Here is a 25,092-nt window from a genome sequence, read left to right on the forward strand (position 1 = left end):
TAACATTACTATTGAATTTTCCTCTCACTCCGGTTGGGAGTGCGTAGTACACAATATATAGTTGTTTGACTAGATCGCGAGTCATTCACCTCAGACGGTCTTTGTAATTAGTTTCAATAACAATATAAGGTATTGATCGGTTGAAAAATAATAAAATCCCAAGACTCTATTTATATTCTCATAAATTATTAAAACTTTGAATGAACATTGATGTGGCTGCAGTGAAAGTAATGGAAAATATAATAAATAAACTAGGAATAATTTTAAAGAAAGACAAAGTAGAGCGATGTGAAACCTCTCGGAAAATTTTCTCGCGGTTCACAACCAATTGTATTATTTATCTTGAGCGACTTCCGCGTCTTTTTAGTTTTAAACAACAAAAAGACTGAAAAAATAGCAAAAACGAGAGAGATCGTGCTCGTCACGGTTGGTCGATGCACGTGGTACCGCTCTGACAGTTCTCCCACTCACTTGTTCACTTTTCCTCTTTCCTTCTTCCTCTTTACTCCACAAACGATCGCCGATCTTTCACGTTGGGCGCGGTGAGATATTTCGCCATTTTTTCCTTTGTCTTACCTGCAGGGAAGTATGTATTAACTTTCTGAAGCTTGGTACATTTATAAAGAGATCTAGATATTTTAGGTCTTTGCAATTTTAAGAAACTTTTATTTTATGGCGAGAAATAACAAAAATAGCAAATATTTCTAGGGGAGAGAATGGTGTAAGCAGGATTGCGGCTAAAGTTCTTGACCGATTTTTATGAAACTCAGTGGGGTTATTCTATGAACCAATACCCAGATACAGTTTGAATATGAGCTAAATCCGCCGGTTAGTTTACGAGTTATAGCTGTTTTAAACTTGAATTTTATTTTGAGAAATTTCGAATTTTTATTATTTTATCGAAATTATTTTTAAAATATATTTTGCGCTTTAATTTTAAAACAACTAATTTTTAATATAAATCTCTATCGAATAAATTTTTTATTAATCGTTACTCAGGCCCTGGAGTGTCAAAAGGGAGCAAATAAAAGATGTGTGTAACATAATGTTGGCCGTGGATTTCAGAAAGCCGAGCCAAGGCCAAGCATTCGTTTACCTTCACAGAATATTTTTTTTCCCCCCCGCTATTCCGCAACAAGTAACAATATCACCTTTCTTTATCCTTGTTGATATTGTTTAAATCTCGAAACAAAAATTACTCTCAAAAAGTATTCCAGTCCGTCCATAGATTTAATATATAAAAATATTCTGCAGCATCGATGGTTAACAATCAAAAAAGTGTCCTGCTGCCAGGTGGCCCGAGCAGCTGCAAATTATTGCAAAGGCTCTCCTGTAACCCCCAAACTTCCGTATTACTTTTTTCGGCACGTGTCTTGTATTTTTTTTTTTTTTTAATTATTCTCAATACTTTTTAGATTTCAAAGGCCAGTCATTTTATTTTTGTTTCTTTTTACCGTAAGTGTAAAAGAGTTGAATACCCGAAGATACTTGTGCTTATACATATATTCTGGACAGTCTAGTACTCTAGAAATAGACGAGAACATATATAGCGAGATAATCATCATCTTGCTTTCACTCGAATCACGTACTAGGAATAATTCTTATCTTTACTTATAAAAACAATCAAAAATTATTTTAAATGCGCTATTTGGTCATATCTGACATAAAAAGATAGATTTTTGAATTAAGAATTCATTGGTGAATTTTATTTAATTTTTAGTCACAAAAAAATCATAAAAAGTCAACGAACAATTCAAAAATGAAATGAACATTTAAAACAGCCATAACTCGTAAACTAACCGGCGGATTTAGCTCATATTCAAACTGTATCTTGGTATTGATTCATAGAATAACCCCACTGAGTTTCATAAAGATCGGCCAAGAACTTTACCCACAATCCTGCTTACATCCTGCAATATAACAAAAACCAAAAATTTCGATTTTCTAAAAATTGCGGCACAAGACTTACAATATCTAGATCTGCAAATAATTAACCTTTTGTTATTGAAAAAATAATAAAATATTGTGAGAACTATTGGACCTAGTTTAAAGACACATTACTTGTCTGTTGGGCGCAGCCATGGCGATTTAAACGAGTTAAGTAGACTTTTACTGTACTTTCCCATTGCATAATCTAACGGTATCAACATATCACAATATAAAATGAAATAGTTTATCCTTATTCGTTCCCTAAAGATACATAACATGGCGGTCTGGTTAGTTTTTGGTGTAGGCCAGCTGTTGGAATCATTTAGAGTGCATCAAACACCTGGTACTAGTTATCTTTGTATCATCGGGTTTCCCACCTTTTGTCCTCTAAAATGATAAAACAGCGATGCATTAATATGAGAACCCCTGGAATGGCTCGAACCAACGATTGGATGGAAATAATAAGAGCAGAGGGACCAATTGAATTTCACACCGGAGATAAGAATATTCGATTACCAAGAGACGTCCTTAACAGGTGTCTAGTTTTAGATCGATTATTCTTATTTGTGGAGTAACTATGTTTTCTATATCTTCTTCGTTTTCTGATTGGTCCGATAACAGAAGACATTCATAAAAGAAAAGATGTATCTTGATTAAAGTGTATTATTTTATTTATATTTACAATTTTTTACATAATTTTATAAATTAAACTTTTTGTTTATTTAATTTTCTGCTAGATTTTGTCCAATTCTGGAGAAGAATTTTTTTAATATAATAGATAGCTGTTATTAATAATTAAAGATTGACATTAAATATTTTATTTTACTTAATAATATTAAAGAAATAGAATTTCAATATTAATGTAAGCTTTAAAAGTTTCATAGAGGAACTAAATGAATCATCAGCAGTGAAGTGGTATCACTAATTCTTAACAGCGCGGACCGATCAGGGTTCGAGCCCAGTCTCGGGTAAAATTAGCAATATTTTTTTTTTCTTAAGAAAATTAATATTCTCAAGCTAATATTAATATCTTAATTCTATTTATTTAATTTAAAAAAATTTTCTGGATTAAGAAATTTTAAAAGATAAAATATTGATTGAAGTATTAACCTTATTAACGTTATTCGTAAACTGTGAAAAAATAAATTAACAAAATCTGTCGAGAAGTTTCACCGAGAAAGTATCTTAAAATTTTTAATGATAAAAACTTTATTTTAATTAATGGTATTGAATAAATAGAATTTAGATATTAATGTTAGCTTGAGAATATTAATTTTCTTACAAATAAAAAATAATGCAACTTTAACCCGAGACTGGGCTCGAACCCTGATCGAACTGCGCTGTTGAGAATAAGTGATACCACAACGCAACTATTGACATCAGATATATTATTTTAGTTATTAATTTAATGAAAATTTTTTTTCTACTACCAAATAGTAAGAGCGTGAATTTTTTGACAAATAAATAACTCTAACAGAAATAAAAAATTTTGGTTAAATATTTTAATAACAGTAATTTATTTATTGACAAAAAAAAAACAAATTTCGATGTCTGCGATATAATTTATTTAAAACAATAATAATTCAAAATTAAGACCTCTAATTTGGACTTATCTTTTTGATCGTCAGCTATAATTTATTCAAATTCAAACGCTTATTCTTACCATCAATATTAACAATCAATGTGTCCGATGTTTTTAAATAAATGATCGATGCTCCGATCCCAATAAATTAAACACAATCGATAGTCCGGCGTGGATGTTTTTTACCAACATCGGGCGTCCCTACAATCTTAACAACTCGATCATTTGAAACTAATTACCTCCGTAGCTCCAAGATAAATAAGTTACCGCAAAGAAGAATTACCAAATTATAATTTATTTCATTTTAAAATATTTTCTGGAGTAAGAAATTTTAAAAGAACAAAATATTGATTGAACCTTTCAATGTTAATTTAAATCCGATTTTTACAAGCTAAAATGTTGGGATTTAATCGGATTGATAGGCTCAAGTATGCTTAAAATTATTCTTCATACAAGAAGCTCTTTGTTGGACGAGTGTTATCTTCTTGGTTCGTTAAATCTTCTGGAGTTTTTTATTATTATTATTCTTATTTATTTTTCAATGTTTATTATTCTGATTACAAAACAATACATTGTTTATTGGTTAAGATTGTGAATTTCAATGAATTCTTCAAAAGCATAAACTCTTGAATCTTTAATAAATTTATCCGTGGGATTTCCTTGTGCATCCAGCATCTGCTCGTGACGCATCAAACGATACCGATTATCAAGATCAATCGCCGGCTCTGGGGTGTTGCAGCCAATCAGCTGAAAAAAATAAATTTAGAATTAAAACACGTGAGATAAAATAAGAGTACTATTTGGCAGACGAAATGGAAATAGATTTCAAATTTATTTGAAAGAAAATTATATATATATATATATATATACATTAATAGCGAGCTTTTGAATGGTATTTATGTTAGTTCATTAAATTATCGCCTTCGGAAATTATTTCAATAAGTACCTACTAAAGTCTATTTGTTTAGATTTAAATAACTTCAATTTATAAACTAATTAACCGATTAAGCTGATCTTGGAAGTTAACTTCAAAAATCACCCAAAACAAAATTATACGAAGTTAAATTACAATTCTATAACACTATCGTACTTCCAAGCTTTATTATCTTGTACAAGTACATCTATTTAGTGTCTTGTGACTATAAATATCCAATTTTAACAATTGTAAGATTCATAGCCGACTACTAAGCTTTCTAACTAAAGATATTTTCTTAATTAGACTCGGAGAATATCTAAATTTGCCATAAATTACGTCATGACAAATGTAATAGATATCTATGAAATCACCCAGAGAGAAAAGTGAATAAATAAATTATAACCTTTTCTCTAATAAATAAATTTCTTTTTTTTTTGCAAAATAATATTAACAATACTAATATGTAACTTAGTTTCTTGATTAAAAGGAATTTTAATAATACATTTTAAACTATTTACAACTAATTTTGTTCAAAAAATTATCTTTTAAAGTAAGAAGTCTTTAAAATATTCATTAAAAATTCCAGGTAATATTTTGCAAATAACAAATAACTTGTTAAAGTTAGTTATAAACTAAAAAGTGTTTTTTTTAATTTGAATTTTGGCGGGAGAGTGACGTAGTACCTTTTCCGGTGCGCAACGCCATCTTGCAGAAATTTTAAGAACTAAATTTTCAAAATTTGTTTTTTCAAGGCTTTATCAACCATATGATCAATTTATTTGGAATTTTACCTCTTAAGGTCATTATTAAAATATTACTAAACGTTTTTTTTGTAGTTACTTGAACCATGCATTAGTTTAAGTAACTATTGATAAATAGTTACATGGACTGTATTTAAATAAATATTTTTCTATCGTGTTAAACAAAAAATAATTAAGTGACTGAAAGGTTGTTACGGATGACGGCTCAGATAGCTTAACTGTCCGAGCCCTTGGTGCGCAACCAAAAGATCTGGGTTCGATTCCCGGTCCGGGCTGCAAGAATTATTTTTTCTGTTTTCTGAGTTAAAGTTAATAAAGATTACTATTAAGCCCATATTTAACTAAAAATAGTTTAAGTAACTATCTATTGGGGTTCAATATAATTTATTTTTTTAGGTATAAGAACTTTTATTAAATAGTGGCGATGCTATTTAACTAGATTTTGCTAGTTCAGAGAACCAGATTTTTCTCTCAGTGTAGCCTAAAAATCAAGACTCCAACGATTAGTTACATTAAATCGTTAGTTTTCATATCACAAGTTTTAAATGACCAGCTGACAATTTTATAATTTTAAAAAATTCATAAAAACTCGGTGGAATTTTTTTCAAAGGTAATTTGTTGAAAATAATCCTAAAATTTAGTTGGTGATTTTTAAAAGTAATTATAAGAAAACTATAAATGCAATTTTTAAAAATAATTGCATTTTAAGCGCGAAGCTTTCTATTTAAAAATCAAGATTCCAGAATTTTGTCAGATTAAATCGTATTATTTAAGGACCACATTTTTCAGTCCAGATATAAAACAGAGTATGTGACGATTTGATCGATCCATTTAAGTCCTACAGCAACCTTATTTTCATTCTTTTTTGGTACTTAACTCTAAACTTACTTTCGTACATTTAAAGCCCAAGAGCAAGAGCTTTTCCAAGTTTTCTGCGCAGCAGAACAAATCGATTATCGGATCAATATTAATGTGGGGTAATGGCGTTGTTGAAAAAAGCTTTTTCGATTGTTATTATTATTATTCCGTATTGAATATAATAAAACCTTCAAAGAGACTTGTTGGTGGCCTGGAAATTTTCCTCTTTTTAATTTTATTTAAAAAAGCCCGATATTTTTTTTTTTTTTTTTTCATAGTTTGACGTCAACGTACAGCTAAAACTGACGCTCCTGACGTTAGGTAACATTCAACCCTCTGTAAGCGGCTTACTAAAATTCTTGTCTCTGCTTTTCTCCCCCTTCCCTTTCTCTGCACTGTACTTTTGTACTCTAGCACTATTAAAAGTGCAGAGCACTCTTGCAATTTTTTTTTTTTTTTTATACATTTGTAATTGTCTATTGTTACAAATAGATTGATTAGTTTTTTAAGGAGATCCTTTCGCTCCAGTTGAGTCGCAACAACTGTAGTAGTCAATAAATTAATATAAAAAACCCACAAAAATTCATAAAATTTGTTAACAATAAATTCATTAATAAGTACACGAAAAGAACAAGATAACACTGGATATCATCCTAGATTATACTCAGTAATATCTGTGGTGAAAAAAAATTTCAGATAGTAGCTAATATAATCCAGATTATACTGGGTGATATCTGGATTATACTCATTATAATCTGGATTATACTCATTATAATCTAGATTATACTGTGTGATATCTAGATTATACTCATTACAATCTGGATTATACTCATTATAATCTGGATTATAATGTGTGATATCTGGATTATACTGCGTGATATCTGGATTATACTAAATTTCTATTATAATAAAACCTTTTTGATTGTTTTTAACATTTTTCTTCGATCATTTTTGCATTTTTTTTTTTTTTTACGGCGAAAAAAACCTCCTTAAAAATATTATTATTTATTTTATTTATTAGAGCTAACTCTTAAGCTTTGAGGAATAAATATAATATTGAGAGTTTGCAAGTTGTGCAGTATGCAAGATAATACAATAACTCACAGGGCGTCGAGAAACACGAAACACTTGAAATTGAATTATGTCATTAGAAGCCGCAGGACAAGAAAGACGACACAAGGAAAGCCCGCAAGCGAAAGCTTGGGCACGGAAAAAATTTATATATAGATGGATAAAAAGAAATAGAAAAATTGAGGGATTGTCTTACTTAAAGTCAAGCTTAAAACTATGACCTCCATATCCAGCCCCGTGGGTCTTCACATTGCTTTTTTTTTTTTTTTTGCTGATAGAAAGGTTTCTTTGGGAATGATGATAATTACGTTAATAAGAAATTTTCTAGGGTACTATTTTTTTATTTAATATTTCCAAAGTTAGACATGAAATTATGAGTTTTTATTTTTTAGGAATTAAAGCAGGCATATCTCCTAAAATATTAAAAATAGACCTATAGTATGAAAATATTTTTGATATGAAATTTCCTAAGCTACAATTCTTGATTCTTATTATTTTCTCCTAAAATCAATATTTTAGGAGTTATAGCTAATTTTATAGTTCCTAAATTATGATTTTTTATTTTTTATTAAGTCAACACTATAAGTGGCTATATCTCCTAAAATATTGAAGATAAACCTAAAAAGTAGGAGTGTTTTGGATAGGAAATTTCCTAAGCTACAATTTTGGTCTCTTACAATTTCTCCCTAAACTCAATATTTAACAAGTTATAGTCGTTTTATAATATTGATTGTAAAAACGTTTTTTTTTTTTTTTTAACTCAAAGCGAGTTTATTAATTAACAAAACAATAATAACAAATAATAAGTAAATTTTGCAAGCGCTGAGCATTAAAGTTAGTTAATGAGTCAGACATTACGTGGAAGTAGTGCCTCCTCAATACAGTATACTCGAGGGCGAATATCCTATCGATTTTTGTAGTACACAAGGGCGAGAGTTTCCTGTTAACTTTGAAGGAGCTTCGGTTCTACGCAGACGGAAAATAGGAGATAGCAAAAAAAGATAAAGCAAAAAAAATGAGCGAAATAGGGGAAAAAAAAAGGAAAAGAAAGGGTCGAAGTGAGAGAACAGATCCCCGTGGCTCAGCATAGTCTGCTGCGAAGCTCGTGGTGAGTATTGATCCGGGGGGGATCATTTTTAAGACAAAGTTCCCGCGAACTGCCACAGATGGCTCCACCTAACAACAGACACCCCCCGAATTGCATCCCCCTGTTTTCCAGGGCCGTAATTCACTCATTCTATCATTACGTCATTCTATAAATATATTATTATTATTCAAAGTTCGTGCTTTAAATAACTACTTATCTTCAATTCCTCAAAAAGTTTCTCTTTGTTTTTTCCATTACCGGTTAATTAAAACTTTAGAACAAGTGTTTCAATTATTATAATTGAACGTTGAATTTTAGCGAATTTCTCCAGATGCCTAACCCAAATGTAAACTCCAATAGGGATTAATAACATGCCATGCTTGCCATATCTGTATTTGGTCCTGGAATTGCGATTATTCGGCGGCTTTGTTGCTAGTCATCAAGCATGCTTGTGCTTGCTCCCTTGCTCCCTTTGGATTTAAAGTACACTCTAATATTTCCATGTTCTATTCATAGGTAGAAAAATCAAATATTGACCAGGTTGCAAAAAATAAAAAATAAGGATTTGGATTTTTAATTATACTTGGATTTGCGGAGAAATATACGGAATTTTTGTTTAATTTAATTTAATAAGTATTTAGAATTTTTAATTTATTTTAGATCCTCTATACATTAAAAATTTGATTTTTGGCAAATTTAGGAGAAAATAAGTTTTTTCAATAAAATTTAGTATAATTAGAAAGTTCAAGAACTTAATGATAGTCCAGATAAGTTTTAAATCAAAAATGATTTTTTAAATTTGAATTTTGGCGGGAGAGTGACGTAGTTCTGAATCCGGTGCGCAACGCCATCTTACAGAGATTTTAAAGAAACTTTCAAAAAACCGGGAAAGTTTAAATGTTTAATTTAATTTAATAAGAGTTTAAAATTTTTAATTTATTTTAGATTATCTATAAATTTGTTCCGTCACAATTATCCATTAAATTATTTTTAATTGATCCTATGATAGCTCTATTATTTTTAAAATTTATTTCAAAAGTACCCAAACTAAGTGTGCGATTATTCAAAAAATTATTAAGCCAGTTTTTTTTATTTATAATCCTTAATTCTCGGCAGTCACAACACTGCAGGTTGTGAGTTTTTAATTATGTTTGAAATAAAAATTTCCGCAGAAATATACGGAATTTTTATGATAAAAAAAAAAGGTACTGATAAAATTGTGAAAATTATTATAACTTAACCTTGTCTTTGGTACGTTAATAAATTTATATTAAATCAATAACTTTATAATTAATAAGTATTTGAAAAAATAATAAAATATCAAAGATTAATTATTAAAAATTAAAGCTACTAAAATGATGTTAATAATTAAAATAATCTAATGTACCGAATATTAGTCAGCTTTTTGGGGATTAATTTAAATATCATTGAATCGTACTGTTATTAAATATCTTTTCCCAAAATTATAAACTACTATTTATTTAATCAGATAAATATAATATTTAATAAACGATTTGTTTAATTACTAAAAAACTTATATAGATTTAAAGATTTAAAAAAACAAACGTACTATTGTAGATTTAAAATAAAAGTTATTTATAAGTTTTGTAAGGATAATACTACTGGTCAGTATTTAGTAAGTAATGGTGAATATTCTGAGCTATCAGCTGTAACGTTAATTATTACAATTATATTTTTATTTTTCTGTGTTTAGTAAGCAAAAGTATTGTAGTTTGTAAGTTAAAACTATAAAAGAACAACACTTGTTTCAGCTAAGCTCCAATAATTTACAATGTTAATTTTATCTAAACTGGTCAATATTTGGAAGCTTTACCCTAAATTCTGCAGATTACCGCTTAAAAAATAGTCCGAGTTTAATTGATATTGGATAATCCGGTCTGATGGTCTGATGGATTGGCTGAGAGGAATAGAAGCGAATGGAACAAGAAAAATAATATGTAAATTGAAGAAAGGTTGCTGACTCGTAGTCTCCAGTTGTATATTCAAAGTGTCTGTATTAGTGAGCTAGTGGTAGGTAGATAATATTGAGCAAGAAGAACGAGAACAAGAGGTTGAATGTTGAATACATTTAACCGAGTAGAGGTAGAAGCTTCTATAGTCATACAATTACACAGAATGCTAGAAAGGGATGAAACTGTTTAAAGTGGTATGGGATGAGACACTTCCTCCCCTTCTGGCTCTACGTCAGGTGGTTCTCAAACTTATTTCACAGCAAACTTCATTCGAACTGTTTGACGTTTACTGTTTACTGAATTTCCGCAATCGAGTCAGTCTCTGCTTTTATTTTTCCTTTTTTTCAGTGCTATTATTTTTTTTTATAATTATTAAGATCGTGTTAGTAACGGCGGTAATTAGTTACGGCGGTTAGTGACCGTAGCACGGTTTTAAACGTGTGACATAATATCGTGTTAGCTTATCATAACAATTAATCGTTCGTTGACAATTTTAAGGGTAGTTATACAAATGTGTACAAACCTTGTTGACATTTTTATCTTGCTCTTTTTATTCGTAAGGTTAATTTATTTATTATGTAATTTATTTAATAGAAAGCTATAATTGTCCTTAACTTTTGAAAAATTTTGCTATTTTCTGACTCAGTTTTAAAAGTAGATAGCAGAATTATGTATTTCTTTAATTTGAATTTTGGCGGGAAATTGACGTATTATCTTTTCCGGCGCGCAACGCCATCTTATAGAAATTTTAAGAACTAAATTTTCAAAATTTGTTTTTTCAAGGCTTTATCAACCATATGATTAATTTATTTGAGATTTTACCCCTTAAGGTCATTATTAAAATATTACTAAACGTTTTTTTTTTGTAGTTACTTGAACTATGCATTAGTTTAAGTAACTATTGATAAATAGTTACATGGACTGTATTTAAATAAATATTTTTCTATCGTGTTAAACAAAAAATAATTAGGTGACTGAAAGGTTGTTACGGACGACGGCTCAGATAGCTTAACTGTCCGAGCCCTTGGTGCGCAACCAAAAGATCTGGGTTCGATTCCCGGTCCGGGCTGCAAGAATTATTTTTTCTGTTTTCTGAGTTAAAGTTTATAAAGATTACTATTAAGCTCATATTTAACTAAAAATAGTTTAAGTAACTATCTATTGGGGTTCAATATAATTTATTAAATTCCTGTAAGCTCCATCTGAAAACTTATCAAATAATCTCTTATTAATCGATCTAATTAAAAAAAATTAAAGCTTCTCGGTCAATTTCGTGGAATTAAATTTTTGCATTATTTTTACATTTTTAAACTATGCTTTAGTTATTTTATTTTTTAAAATTACTAAATCGAAAGATTGATATAGTTGTACGACAAAAAAACATTGTGTTCGACTGTAGTTAATTAGAATTTGTAATTTTGGTGATTAAAAGTGTCTATTGATTGGTAATTTTGGTGTAAATCGTTTAGTAGCTGAATTTTCGTTCCTTAATCCTTAATAAAATCTTTAATAGAGCACGTAGTGTGTAAAAGAGAGTACGTGGTCAGCATTTATTCAGTAGACACGTCGCGATTGTACTATTTTTGTTCTTTTACTACATACACTGAGATTCTTTTATTTTATTTAAGTATTGTTCATTCATACTTTTTTTTTATTCTTGTTCATCGATTGACACGTAGAATATGTAATGTATCTAAATATATATCGCCCGTGATACTGCAATGCTTTGTAATTTAATTTGGCAATACCTTGTAATTTATAAAAATATAATTTTTGGAGAAATCAAAAAAAAATTTAAAATTTTTTTTTTTTTTTTTTTTCAAATTTCTTGAAAAATTAATCTTTTTGATTGAAAAAATAATGATTTTTGAGAAAAAAATTTTTTTTCATTGAAAAAATGAAAAAAAAATCGAAAAATTGCTCACAATGGTGATTTTTGCAAAAACAAAGAATTTGAAGCATCGAGGAACTATGAAAAAAAAATCCCAGCGCTTTGAATTTTTCAGGGGTTTTAGGGGACACTTGGAGGTTGAAAATTTACGGACGATATCCTTTGTTCATCCATTTTATCCAAAGTTATACCAAGTTATCCAAATATCCTTAATTATGCGAATTTTTGTCGTTTTTTCAGTTAAAGTTTTCAATTGAAAAAAAATTTTTTTGACAAAAGCTATTCACGGTATCTTATAGAGAATATCGTGTAGTTTTCAAAACCGTCCTTGGATTTCCTATACGATCATTATTTCCAGAGTTATTGATTGTCAAAGTGAAAAAGTACTTTTTTGCTTTGACTGACGATAACTCCGCGGCAAATCATCATACAGGCTTTTTGATTACGTCAAATTGAAGGGCATTAAATTTTCTAAAAGAGCTTTTCAGCGAAACAATGAAAAAAATTTTTTTGAAGCCCGTAGACTTGAACATGATAAAAAATTTTCAGGGTCATATCTGAAAACTAGACACTTGGAGCTACAATTTGCTTTTTTTTTTTTTGCTGTACGATAATTTTCCTCGGAGTTACAGCTCGTTGAAAATCACCCAAAAATTTCGAATTTTTTTTACATCCCTGAATTTTTGTGACTAGTGTATTATGCGAGAATTTGAAGGTTGATAAGTTTAATAGTTATTAAAATAATTTTTTTTTCAGTTAAAATAATATTTGAATTAGTATAATTAATGTTAAAAAATAGTTTAAATGGATAAATAATTCAGTGTAGTTACTTTAAAAGATTCCGTTTAAATTCTGTAGTTATTTTGATAAAACTTTTGTTTAAGAAGACGATATAGGTTTTATGTAGTTAGTTAGTTTCACCAGCAATTGTAAAGCTAACGCAAGTTACAAGGTATTCCATCATTTTTTAAAATAAAAAAAATTCTTTGTAATTTTTGCAAATATAAAATTTATAAAAACAAATTCTATAGTTTGGGTAATAAATCTTTTTTTTTTTTCTATTTTTGTATTGCAGTATCACCCAGTAGAATGTTGAGTGTGAATTCTAATTAAAAGCACCATAGCAGTATAACATAATAATAAATGAATTAATTGGATAATTTATAAATTGAAAGTTGAGTAAAATGAGTAACTCACTCCGGTTTGATGTTGTTTGATTTGTCCGCAAAGGGAGAAGGCATTAATTTATATAAACCTTGATTTTACAGGCCTCCAGCTTTCAACGGGAGATAATAATTACTTTTTGATTTAATTAAACCGCGCAGCATTAGTTGTTAATTAATTATTTACAATTACACACTGATTTCCCTCGAAATTAAATAAAATATATAAATATATTAATAAATAAATATATACGGTATTTTCAAGGATGCAAGACGACCATCATTGGGTGAAATTCAGGAAGAGCTTCAACTCTTTGAAAGTTTCGCGTTTAATTCATCAGGTAATCCCAAAAAAGAATAAAAATAATAATAAAGAAGAATTTTATTGGCATGACTATTGATTATTATTAAATCAGTAGAAAAATTTAAATCCCCTTGGTTGAATTTATTATTTAAATCGAGTAATGAATAAATAAATATATTTATTGATCTAAATGGGAATTGTTGGATATTACAACCTGTAGAGCATTTATTTATGTAGATTATTACCATCAGAGAAAATTTAGATGATTATTTTATTAGACTGTACTTGATTCACGATCCGGTTGTTTTATATTTACAAAAGGAATAAATTAAAATGTTAGTATTGTCGAAATAGGAATTGATAGAACCATTAGTAGTCAATTTAAAAGGGAGTATTGATTTTATTTAAAATTAGTTGTAGGTTCCGAATATTGACCAGTTTAGATAAAAATTAACATTGTTTGTAAATTATTGGAGCTTAGCTGAAATAAGTGTTGTTCTTTTGTAGTTTTAACTTACAAACTACAATACTTTTGCTTACTAAACACAGAAAAATAAAAATATATTTGTAATAATTAACGTTACAGCCGATAGCTCAGAATATTCACCATTACTTACTAAATACTGACCAGTAGTATTATCCTTACAAAACTTATAAATAACTTTTATTTTAAATCTACAATAGTACGTTTGTTTTTTTAAATCTTTAAATCTATATAAGTTTTTTAGTAATTAAACAAATCGTTTATTAAATATTATATTTATCTGATTAAATAAATAGTAGTTTATAATTTTGGGAAAAAATATTTAATAACAGTACGATTCAATGATATTTAAATTAATCCCCAAAAAGCTGACTAATATTCGGTACATTAGATTATTTTAATTATTAACATCATTTTAGTAGCTTTAATTTTTAATAATTAATCTTTGATATTTTATTATTTTTTCAAATACTTATTAATTATAAAGTTATTGATTTAATATAAATTTATTAACGTACCAAAGACAAGGTTAAGTTATAATAATTTTCACAATTTTATCACTACCTTTTTTTTTTATCATAAAAATTCCGTATATTTCTGCGGAAATTTTGGAAGTTGGCTGGTAACGCCGCTCGTGACAACAAAAAGACTAGAATCATCCCACGTCATCTTCAGTTGGCCATCCGTAACGACGAAGAGTTGAACAAACTTCTTTCTGGAGTTACCATCGCTCAAGGTGTCTTACCCAATATCCAGGCTGTTTTTTTGCCCAAAAAGACTGAAAAAAGCAACTCTTAAATGTAATTATTCAATTCAATTCGAAGTATAATTAAAAACTCACAACCTGCAGTGTTGTGACTGCCGAGAATTAAGGATTATAAATAAAAAAAACTGGCTTAATAATTTTTTGAATAATCGCACACTTAGTTTGGGTATTTTTGAAATAAATTTTAAAAATAATAGAGCTATCACAGGATCAATTAAAAATAATTTAATGGATAATTGTGACGGAACAAATTTATAGATAATCTAAAATAAATTAAAAATTTTAAACACTTATTAAATTAAATTAAACATTTAAACTTTCCCGGTTTTTTGAAAGTTTTTTTAAAATCTCTGTAAGATGGCGTTGCGCACCGGATTCAGAACTACGTCACTCTCCAGCCAAAATTCAAATTTAAAAAATCATTTTTGATTTAAAACTTATCTGGACTATCATTAAGTTCTTGAACTTTCTAATTATACTAAATTTTATTTTAAAAACTCATTTTATTAAATATCATATTGTTTTTTTTATCAAAATTCCGTATATCTCTGCTCAAATTTTTATTTCAAGTATGAAATAAAATTTCTGTTTTCTATTTCATACTACTCGGTCAATATTTGATGATTTTTTTTACTATTAATGAAATATTATTAATTAAAGTGTTTACGTAGAAATATTTTATAAATATTTTGCTTAAATTACTCGAAGAACAAAAGCACTACTAAAACTTTACGTACTACGGTCATATTATTCACGTCAAAATTCACCCTCGAGCAGTCTGCTCAGTATTAATATTCAACGTCTCTACTATATACCCAGAAACGTTGAATGCCCGTTTCAAGCTCTATAAATATACATATATGTATATGTACATGTACATATACATCTACATAATCAGACATTAATTAAATACCATAATAACATAAATTTCTATGATGTCTATGAGATTAGTGATAAGATATAAGATTTTGCAGGTTGTGATTTGGGAAGATACCTCTGAAAATGGCTGACACCCAAGGGAGCTACGTACATCGTTGTTATTATTATTATTATTGTTATGGAGTCTTTTCAAGCGACAACAATTCAGGCAAGAATTACTAGCGAGAAAAAAATCAATTAAGTAATTAAAGTTGGCATGACTTTGGTTTTTTTAAAGAAGAATATCTAAAATAAATGTTTTATCAATTTTAGAGTACTGACAAAGAGTTTATTAATAATTAGATAATAAATAATAATTATTATTATTATTATTATAGAACCTGTATATTCAATAGAATTATCTAAGTAGGTATATAGTAGTTTTAATTAATAATAACAATATAAATAGAAAGCTGTTTAATATTGTAACAATTATTTAGGATCTAATCAGAAATTGTTACCCTGTTACCGCAAACCGAGAAATTTACGATCAGATTCCATGTTTAGAGAATTCCCGAGTCTATTTGACTATATTTGTTCTTCACTGAGTATTGATCAGTCAATGCTTTTGTATGGGACCCAATTTTGTTACGGCATACAAATATCAACTTAATTATATTAAATTAGTAGTGAATTAATTTAATTTATTAAATAACGATCATAAATTCTTAGAAAAATTTTTAATCAACAATTATTAAATTAAAATATTATTTATTAGCTCTTTTATTCTTTTAAATGAATAAAAAAATTCAAATATGTTTAGAGTGAATACAGAATAAAAAATTTTTCATCAAATTGAACACAAAAAAAATTTTTTTAAGGTATGGACCAAAAAAAATTATGAATTAATATTTCTCGAGAAAAAAATTTTAAATTTCTACTTTTCGTTGTTAATTTATTTAAAAAATTATATTTTTTTAATAACAGATAAAATTATAAAATTTTGATTTATTAAATAATGAATTTTGTTAAATTGCACTGTACTTTTTTAAATATTGACTTTTTTTAAAATATAAGCTCATCCTGACGTTACACTCATCAAGAGCTTTCATTTGAGTACCCACATACATTTTTTATATATTTTTCATATATACATATATATAATATATATAAATATATAAAATATATGAAAAATTGATGTGGGTACTCAAACGAAAGGTCTCGATGAGAGTAACATCGAGAAGAGCTTATATCTTTAAAAATGTTAATATTTCACAAGATTTTATCATGTTACTGTTCCAAAAACAATTTTTTTTATTCTTTTAATAATATAGATTTTTTGGGTAGTCGGAAAGTTTTGCATGCTTTAAATGAGGTTAGCCTAAAAATCCCGAATTTTTTATTAAATATCTTGCATATTATTCAGTAAAAATTTCTCCGAAGCTTTAAGATTTACTAGCAAACATATATATTAAAATTAAAGTTAACTCAGTATCAAAATAACTCAATAAAAAAAATAAATTTCTAAAATCTATCGAAAAGTCCGGTTTAAAATTTTTCACTAAAAAATGTTAATTTAAATCGATAAAATTAATTTTTTATCTAAAAATTGTATTAAATCCCCTAAAAATTTTCCACAATGACGAAAAATTTTATTAGAGCTCAAAATTATTTAAATTTTTATATTTAACCTCAAATTTGAATAAAGAAAAAAATCGCGACCTTTCTAGCCCTACTCACTAATAAATTTCTAAAATTTCCATTTGAATTAATTTATAAAAAATTATAATCTAATTATATTTTAGTTGAGTTTTAAAAAATTTATATTAAAACAAATTGAGTTTGTAATGGTTTATTAATATAAATTCATTCGGACGATAAATGGCCGTAATCACACAAGACAATTCTACCCTATATGAATTACAAAGAATCCGTGATAAATTTTCTTTCTTACAGCCTAGCGGGTAAGCTTAAGCATGTCAATAAATCCGCGCGGGTTCGATCCTTGGTCAAAACATTTTTTTTTTTTTTTTTTTTTTTTTTTAACTTAATTGATATCAAAATAATAATTCCCTGATAGCCAGCGCTTTCTCAGTAAGTGTTGACTTCCAGCAGTTACGGTTAATTTATACATCAAGTTGGCGGTAATTCTTCTTTCAACAACAGTTGTAAGCAAATTGACGGAAATCTACGGCTGCAATTTGAATACAAGTTAACAATCAAACTTGTAGTTAAATTTCCTTTCAACTTTACTACAATTTGACTGAAATACTTGTACAGCAAGTTTTGACGTCTATTTGCAAAGTAAGTTATAGGTAACTAATAGGTAATCGCTCGCTTTGCCAACTCTTTCCGTCAAGTTTGCTTCAAATTGCGGACGTAGATTGACAGTAAGTTATAGGTAAGGTGGCTATCAGGGATTAATCATTATTTTGTATCGCTGTTTCGTTTATTGAGCGTCGATAAAGTAGTCCGCGTTGAATACGATAAAACAGTTTTTTAATTATCTTGCCCCGGATCGCTTCTTTACCGATCTTCCAGCAGCACCTTCTTCTCCGGGATCGATTGAACAGTTTTAGGGGTTGAATAGTTGCGAACAAAGAAAATTTCCGGAATAATAGAGCTTATAATTAAAAAGAATCTTTGTTGTTATAAATAATTGGCGTGGGCGAGAGATGGGGGTTAGGAGGGCATGCTGTTGTGTTTTCCGGCCATCTGTCTATGAGGGTGGAACCCCCGTAGATTAATTGGAGCCCCTTGTATTGATCGGACAGCCGCGTGATAAAGATAGAAGGGAGAATTGTTTAAAATTAAATTCCCTAAAATCCGCCGGACAAAAACGAAATAATTCTACTTAAAACATAAAGCACGTGTATTTGCATGAAAAATCTATAAATTACTCTACACATTAAAAAGTCTACCACGAATTTCAGTGTGACAAAAAAACTAAGTGCGTTAAATACTTAAAAAAAAAAAAAAAATATTCTACACAACTATATATCAATTTACATTTTTATTTATTCATAAATCTACTCTACAAAGACATTTATTTCTAATACACACATAAAGTCTCTCACGTAAAATATTCCTTGTTAATATTTACAACAAAATAGTCTCTTTATTTTATTTAAATCTGTGGCGCCACCTTGGGTCGGTGCCCTGAACAAACGCTGTTCTTCCACACCCTTGCATCGACAAGCTACTCTTTCTCTCTCGGGGTTACAACCCCTTTTAGAATCCTCCAACAGGAATCAGGAGCCTCGCCCGTTTATCCACCAATCAATTAATCTTTATCTTTATAAATAAATAAATATCACTTTTTAAATCCACTAATCGACATCTTCACAATTTTAAATAATTAATGAAGAGGCACACCCAAGAGATATCGATTGAAAAAAATAACTAAAGCACAAAATGAAATATCTTCATTCTCTCACTATTAAATCCATTTAATTAGAATTCGGAAAAAAAATTGGGGTGTTTCCGAAATTCTAACATACATAAATATTAATACAGTTGATCATACATTCATACTCTTAAAATCTATTTAATAATAAATTACAGTATAAAGAATATAAAACACTGGAAGCACTCCTCTTGATGTTGGACGATTGAAGCAGATGATTAGCGATGGATCCAGGACAATGTCCCATCACACCAGTAACTTGTTAAATGCGTACTGCTGTGACAGGACAATATTCCGGACGCCATCACAGATGTTTGGTTAAATTGGTTAAATTGATAAAATGAATATTTGTTAACAAGTAAACAATTTTGGAGGATTTTGGTGAGGATAACTAACCGAGCATATAGATTGAATTCTACTCCGCGATTGTCTAACGTTGCTAGTTTGAGCGTCCCGACGGCACTGCGTCGCTCAGTGGCGACGGTACCCCTGCTTACCCTCTGTTCCTCCCACCCTGTTCTAACTCACACATTGAGGTAGCTAAAGCACCAGCTACTGACGTCCTGGCAACGGAAAGGGAGCGCCACTGGTAGGTTAACTAGGAGCTCCCCGGGTTGGTACGGAGGGTGAAAACGGTACGCGACAACCCCCCACTGACACTAATCCAGACAGAGATGGAAACTGGTGAGCTTGCGGGTGAGGGAGTATTGGAGGGCGAGAAGGGTGTATTGATCCACCAGCTGTGCGCTCTCTCACCCTAAAACGTACTACACTAAATATTTTACTGTAAAAGCACGACTTGCTTCTTGTTCTTCCTATTTCTTATTTTCTTCGGGTTCATTTCTTTGATAATTATAGACAAGTTCATGGAAAAAATGAATCTTGATGATTTAGCTCAGGACTTTGTGATTATTGATTTGTAGGGTAATCATACGGAATTTAAAAGATACCTTACATTTTTTAGGGATAATAATATTTTATTAATTTAGTATTATTAAAATATTACTAAGCGTTCTTTTTTTTTGTAGTTACTCGAACTATGAATTAGTTTAAGTAACTATTGATAAATAGTTACATGGACTGTATTTAAATAAATATTTTTCTATCGTGTTAAACAAAAAATAATTAGGTGACTGAAAGGTTGTTACGGACGACGGCTCAGATAGCTTAACTGTCCAAGCCCTTGGTGCGCAACCAAAAGATCCGGGTTCGATTCCCGGTCCGGGCTGCAAGAATTATTTTTTCTGTTTTCTGAGTTAAAGTTAATAAAGATTACTATTAAGCCCATATTTAACTAAAGATAATTTAAGTAACTATCTATTGGGGTTCAATATAATTTATTATTTTAGATATAGGAACTTTTATTAAATAGTGGCGATGCTATTTAACTAGATTTTGCTAGTTCAGAGAACCAGATTTTTCTCTCAGTGTAGCCTAAAAATCAAGATTCCAACGATTAGTTACATTAAATCGTTAGTTTTTATATCACAAGTTTTCAATGATCAGCTGACAATTTATAATTTTAAAAAATTCATAAAAACTCGGTGAAATTTTTTTTAAAGGTAATTTGTTAGAAAATTAATCCTAAAATTTAGTTGGTGATTTTTAAAAGTAATTACAGTGAAAACCCGTTTATAACGACATTGAAGCGATGAATTATGGTCGTTATGACCAATATCTATTACTAATAATCAAAAACGTTCTTATTACATTGAAAAATACATTACAACTATTTATTAAACATCGCATCCAGAATCGTCAAATCATTTTTTTCTTTTATTTTTTTTTCAATGTTTTGTAGTAAGTGCATCACTAGCAATTTTCTATAGTGCATTTTGAGGGATTTTATAATTCCTTGGTCCATAGGTTGCAGGAAAAAAGTCACGTTAGGCGGTAAGAATACTAGCTTAATAAATTGTAGATTTTAAACAGGACAGTTGTCCACCACAAGAAGAATTTATCTTTTTTGAGCTTTCAATTGATTATCCCAATCATTATCGAAGGCATTTTTAAAAAATTTTCTGATTTATAATTTTTACAAAAAAACAGGCGACTTTTTTGACAACGACTCTTCTCTGGTCCCAGTTGGTACATCAGCCGCTTGGCCACTAATTTTTCCACTAACTATGTTATAACCAAGTCGGAAACGTTCTATCCAAGAAGAAGTACATTTAAAATTGTCTTTTCCTAATTTACGGGCAAAATCATTGGCTTTTTCTTGTAAAATAGCTCCACTGATTGGTATATTATTGAACCTCTGGTGCTTAAACGAGAATTACTGAAAAACAAATACAGAGACACAATTACAAGTGCAAAAGCATGTCTTAGACGTTATAAACGATGTTTTTCTTCTTTAAGATGGTTCAACCATGGTCGTTATGAGCAATTTGTTGTTATAAACGGTTTTGACTGTATAAGAATAATTTATATAGAATTTTACCTTTAAAAGTCGGGGATTTCTTAAATCAATGAATCCTGGCTTAGATGATACTTCAAAACGTTGATTAATTTTTTGACTTAACCTGTAATGTTATTAATTAACTATCTGTTATTATTATTGCTGTAATTGTTATTCTAATAATATTTTTGAGTACTTACTGAACGTCAATAGTAGTAAGAAACATTCTGTGGTAGATCATGTAGGCAACTCCACCGAGGACACCAAATTGTACACCAATTAATGGCCAGACCTGAAAATAAATTAAAAATTTCCTTTAGGTTAGATTAATGTCGATTTGGATTTCTAAAAGTACTTAGTGCATTTAATAATTAAAAAAATAAAAATAATACCAAAGTTTTTACTTTAGTTTGTAAAAAAAAATAATTTGTGTGTTTTAGCGCTGGCATGGAGGCTGCGAACGGTGCGATAGACCACGATTTTCACAATACTCTAGTGCCAATAAACGGCAGCCACTCTGGCAGCTCCGGCAGAAGCACACCCAACAGCGGTGACCCGGCTCCTGGTAAATTATTTGTTGGAGGACTGTCATGGCAGACTAGCAGTGAGAAACTCAGAGAGTACTTTGGGATGTTTGGAACCGTAACAGATGTTTTGATAATGAAGGATCCAGTTACTCAGGTTTGTTTCAGTATAACGACATTAGTTATTAAAGTAAACTTTTCCCGGGGTTTTTTTTAAAGAACAATTCGACAGGTGAGCTTAAGACTTGTTCCGACTAATTCAAGTCGGAATTTTTCAATCGCTTCGCTAAAGTTTTAATTAAATCCATGTTACTAATAAATATCCGAAAGAAAAGAGCTGACAGTGTGTAAAAAAGCACATGTTAACGTAAGCCGTGAATTCCTTTATCATTCCATAGAATTGGTAATTCTTCTTTGAGGTAACTTATTTATCTTGGAGCTACGGAGGTAATTAGTTTCAAATGATCGAGTTGTTAAGATTGTAGGGACGCCCGATGTTGGTAAAAAACATCCACGCCGGACTATCGATTGTGTTTAATTTATTGGGAATTTATTTAAAAACATCGGACACATTGATTGTTAATATTGATGGTAAGAATAAGCGTTTGAATTTGAATAAATTATAGCTAACGATCTAAAAAGATAAATCCAAATTAGAGGTCTTAATTTTGAATTATTATTGTTTTAAATAAATTATATCGCAGACATCGAAATTTATTTTTTTTTTGTCAATAGATAAATTACTGTTATTAAAATATTTAACCAAAATTTTTTATTTCTGTTAGAGTTATTTATTTGTCAAAAAATTCACGCTCTTACTATTTGGTAGTAGAAAAAAAATTTTCATTAAATTAATAACTAAAATAATATATCTGATGTCAATAGTTGCGTTGTGGTATCACTTATTCTCAACAGCGCAGTTCGATCAGGGTTCGAGCCCAGTCTCGGGTTAAAGTTGCATTATTTTTTATTTGTAAGAAAATTAATATTCTCAAGCTAACATTAATATCTAAATTCTATTTATTCAATACCATTAATTAAAATAAAGTTTTTGTCGTTAAAAATTTTAAGGTACTTTCTCGGTGAAACTTCTCGACAGATTTTGTTAATTTATTTTTTCACAGTTTACGAATAACGTTAATAAGGTTAATACTTCAATCAATATTTTGTCTTTTAAAATTTCTTAATCCAGAAAATTTTTTTAAATTAAATAAATAGAATTAAGATATTAATATAAGCTTGAGAATATTAATTTTCTTAAGAAAAAAAAATATTGCTAATTTTATCCGAGACTGGGCTCGAACCCTGATCGGTCCGCGCTGTTAAGAATTAGTGATACCACTTTGCCACTGCTGATGATTCATTGAGGTAGTTCCGCCATGAAACAACTTTTAATTTATTTTTACGGGAGTTTCACTAGTTTTAAACACTAAACATGCCTTCTTTCGCTATTCCAGCGGAGTCGTGGATTCGGCTTCATAACATTCGCAGAACCTGGAAGCGTGGACAAAGTACTTAAGTGCCCAATCCACACTTTGGACGGTAAGAAAATAGACCCGAAGCACGCGACTCCGAAAAACCGAGCAAAGCAAGCGAACCGAACAAAGAAAATCTTCGTCGGGGGCGTAAGCCAGGACACGAGTAGCGACGAAGTGAAAGCTTACTTCAACCAATTCGGCAAGGTTGAAGAAACCGTGATGCTGATGGACCAGCAAACAAAGCGACATCGCGGGTTCGGCTTTGTGACCTTCGAAAACGAAGACGTAGTAGACCGAGTCTGTGAGATCCACTTCCACACAATAAAGAACAAGAAAGTCGAGTGCAAGAAAGCCCAGCCAAAAGAAGCGGTTCAACAGAGCGCCCTCGCGCTCGGCAAAAGAGTAGTTCTGGGGGCGCTGGGTGTCAGGTTAGCGCCTCAGCCCCCTCTGCAGGTGGCGACAGCGTCTCAGATCGTCGCCGCACAAGCCCAAGCTCAAGTTCAAGCGGCCGCCGCAGCCGCCGCGGCAGCACAAGTACAAAGCGCCGTTGCCGGCTACGGGAAGCTTTTCGCCAGCAGCTACCCTGCGTTGTCCGCTTACCGCTACGCTCCCTACCCAATCCCTGCGGCTGCAGTCGCAGCGCCCCCTCAGGCACCAGCGCCACCTACTGCCGCTAACACAGCGCCCCAGCCAGCCGCCGCAGCTCCCGGGAACCCCTACCAAGGCTACTCCCTCACTAACGTCGACATGTCCAGCTTCCAGGGCGTCGACTGGGGCTCCATGTACGGAATGGGTATGTACGTCTAAATTCTACTCAACATTAGCAATCCTCGTCTTCGATTCATCTTTAAGTCTTGGACCAACCGCAGCGTCATCTACTGGATATATTCTTCATTTATTTCTTCACAAGTCTGACTTTTTTTTTTTTTTTTTTCCAATTAACTTATTATTATTTATAGACTTGTCTGATTTATTTAAATTATTTTTTTTTTTTTTCGGTAGATTTATACATATATTTATTTTTTAAATTTATAATAGCTTCTTGAAATTGTTCAAGCGGCAGAAGCAATACTCTTTTATGAAAAGGGAGTGATAAGTTTTTAAAATAATTAATAATAACAATAATAATAATAATAATAATAATAATAATAATAACGTCAATACGTAAGTTAAACTAAAATAAGATTTTTTTTTTTAAGAAGACAATATTTATCTTCAGTATTTAATCATTAAATACAATACAATGCATTGAGCAATAATTTTATTATTATTATTATTATTATTATTATTATTATTATCATTATTATTATTATTATAATGGATAATATTAAAATTATGAAAAGGGAGTGATAAGTTTTTAATAATAGTAATAGTATTAATGATAATAATAATAATAATAATAATAATAATAATAATAATAATAATAATAATAATAATAATAATAATAATAATAACGAAGCAGTAAGGACTGTCAATACGTAAGTTAAATTAAAATAAGATTTTTTTTTAAAGAAGACAATATTTATCTTCAATTATGAGCAATAATTTTATTATTATTATTATTATTATTATTATTATTATTATTATTATTATTATTATGGATAATATTGAAATATGAAAAGGAAGTAATAAGTTTTTAATAA

The 25,092-nt window shown here is 29.7% G+C and overlaps 2 protein-coding genes across 9 annotated transcripts in view; one reads left to right on the forward strand and one right to left on the reverse strand.

Moving 5' to 3' along the window:
• The window catches only part of Msi (RNA-binding protein musashi), a 42,141-nt gene extending 17,443 nt beyond the window's left edge, over positions 1 to 24,698 (forward strand). For 6 of the 8 annotated variants that reach the window (XM_074239916.1, XM_074239917.1, XM_074239918.1 and 3 more), the window contains 2 exons: positions 21,888 to 22,128; positions 23,429 to 24,698. In XM_074239916.1, the coding sequence (XP_074096017.1) occupies positions 21,888 to 22,128; positions 23,429 to 24,256 (1,069 nt within the window). In that variant the 3' untranslated portion in view covers positions 24,257 to 24,698. Of the gene's footprint in view, positions 1 to 13,362; positions 13,573 to 16,039; positions 16,070 to 21,887; positions 22,129 to 23,428 lie in introns of those variants that run through there. The other 2 variants (XM_074239923.1, XM_074239921.1) reach the window with 2 other exon arrangements.
• Positions 157 to 21,688, reverse strand: LOC141525449 (uncharacterized). Its single transcript, XM_074239961.1, has 3 exons — positions 21,648 to 21,688; positions 21,490 to 21,571; positions 157 to 4,258 (listed from the first exon to the last, which is right to left on the reverse strand). Exons 1-3 carry the CDS (start codon positions 21,686 to 21,688, stop codon positions 4,088 to 4,090), a joined length of 294 nt encoding a protein of 97 aa, XP_074096062.1. The 3' UTR covers positions 157 to 4,087.
• Positions 24,699 to 25,092: the final 394 nt, after the last annotated feature.

Source organism: Cotesia typhae, unplaced genomic scaffold, assembly GCF_013202065.1.
Source record: "Cotesia typhae breed Kobodo isofemale line unplaced genomic scaffold, CoteBio_Ctyphae contig_26, whole genome shotgun sequence".
In the NCBI taxonomy this organism is placed as follows: Eukaryota; Metazoa; Arthropoda; class Insecta; order Hymenoptera; family Braconidae; genus Cotesia; species Cotesia typhae.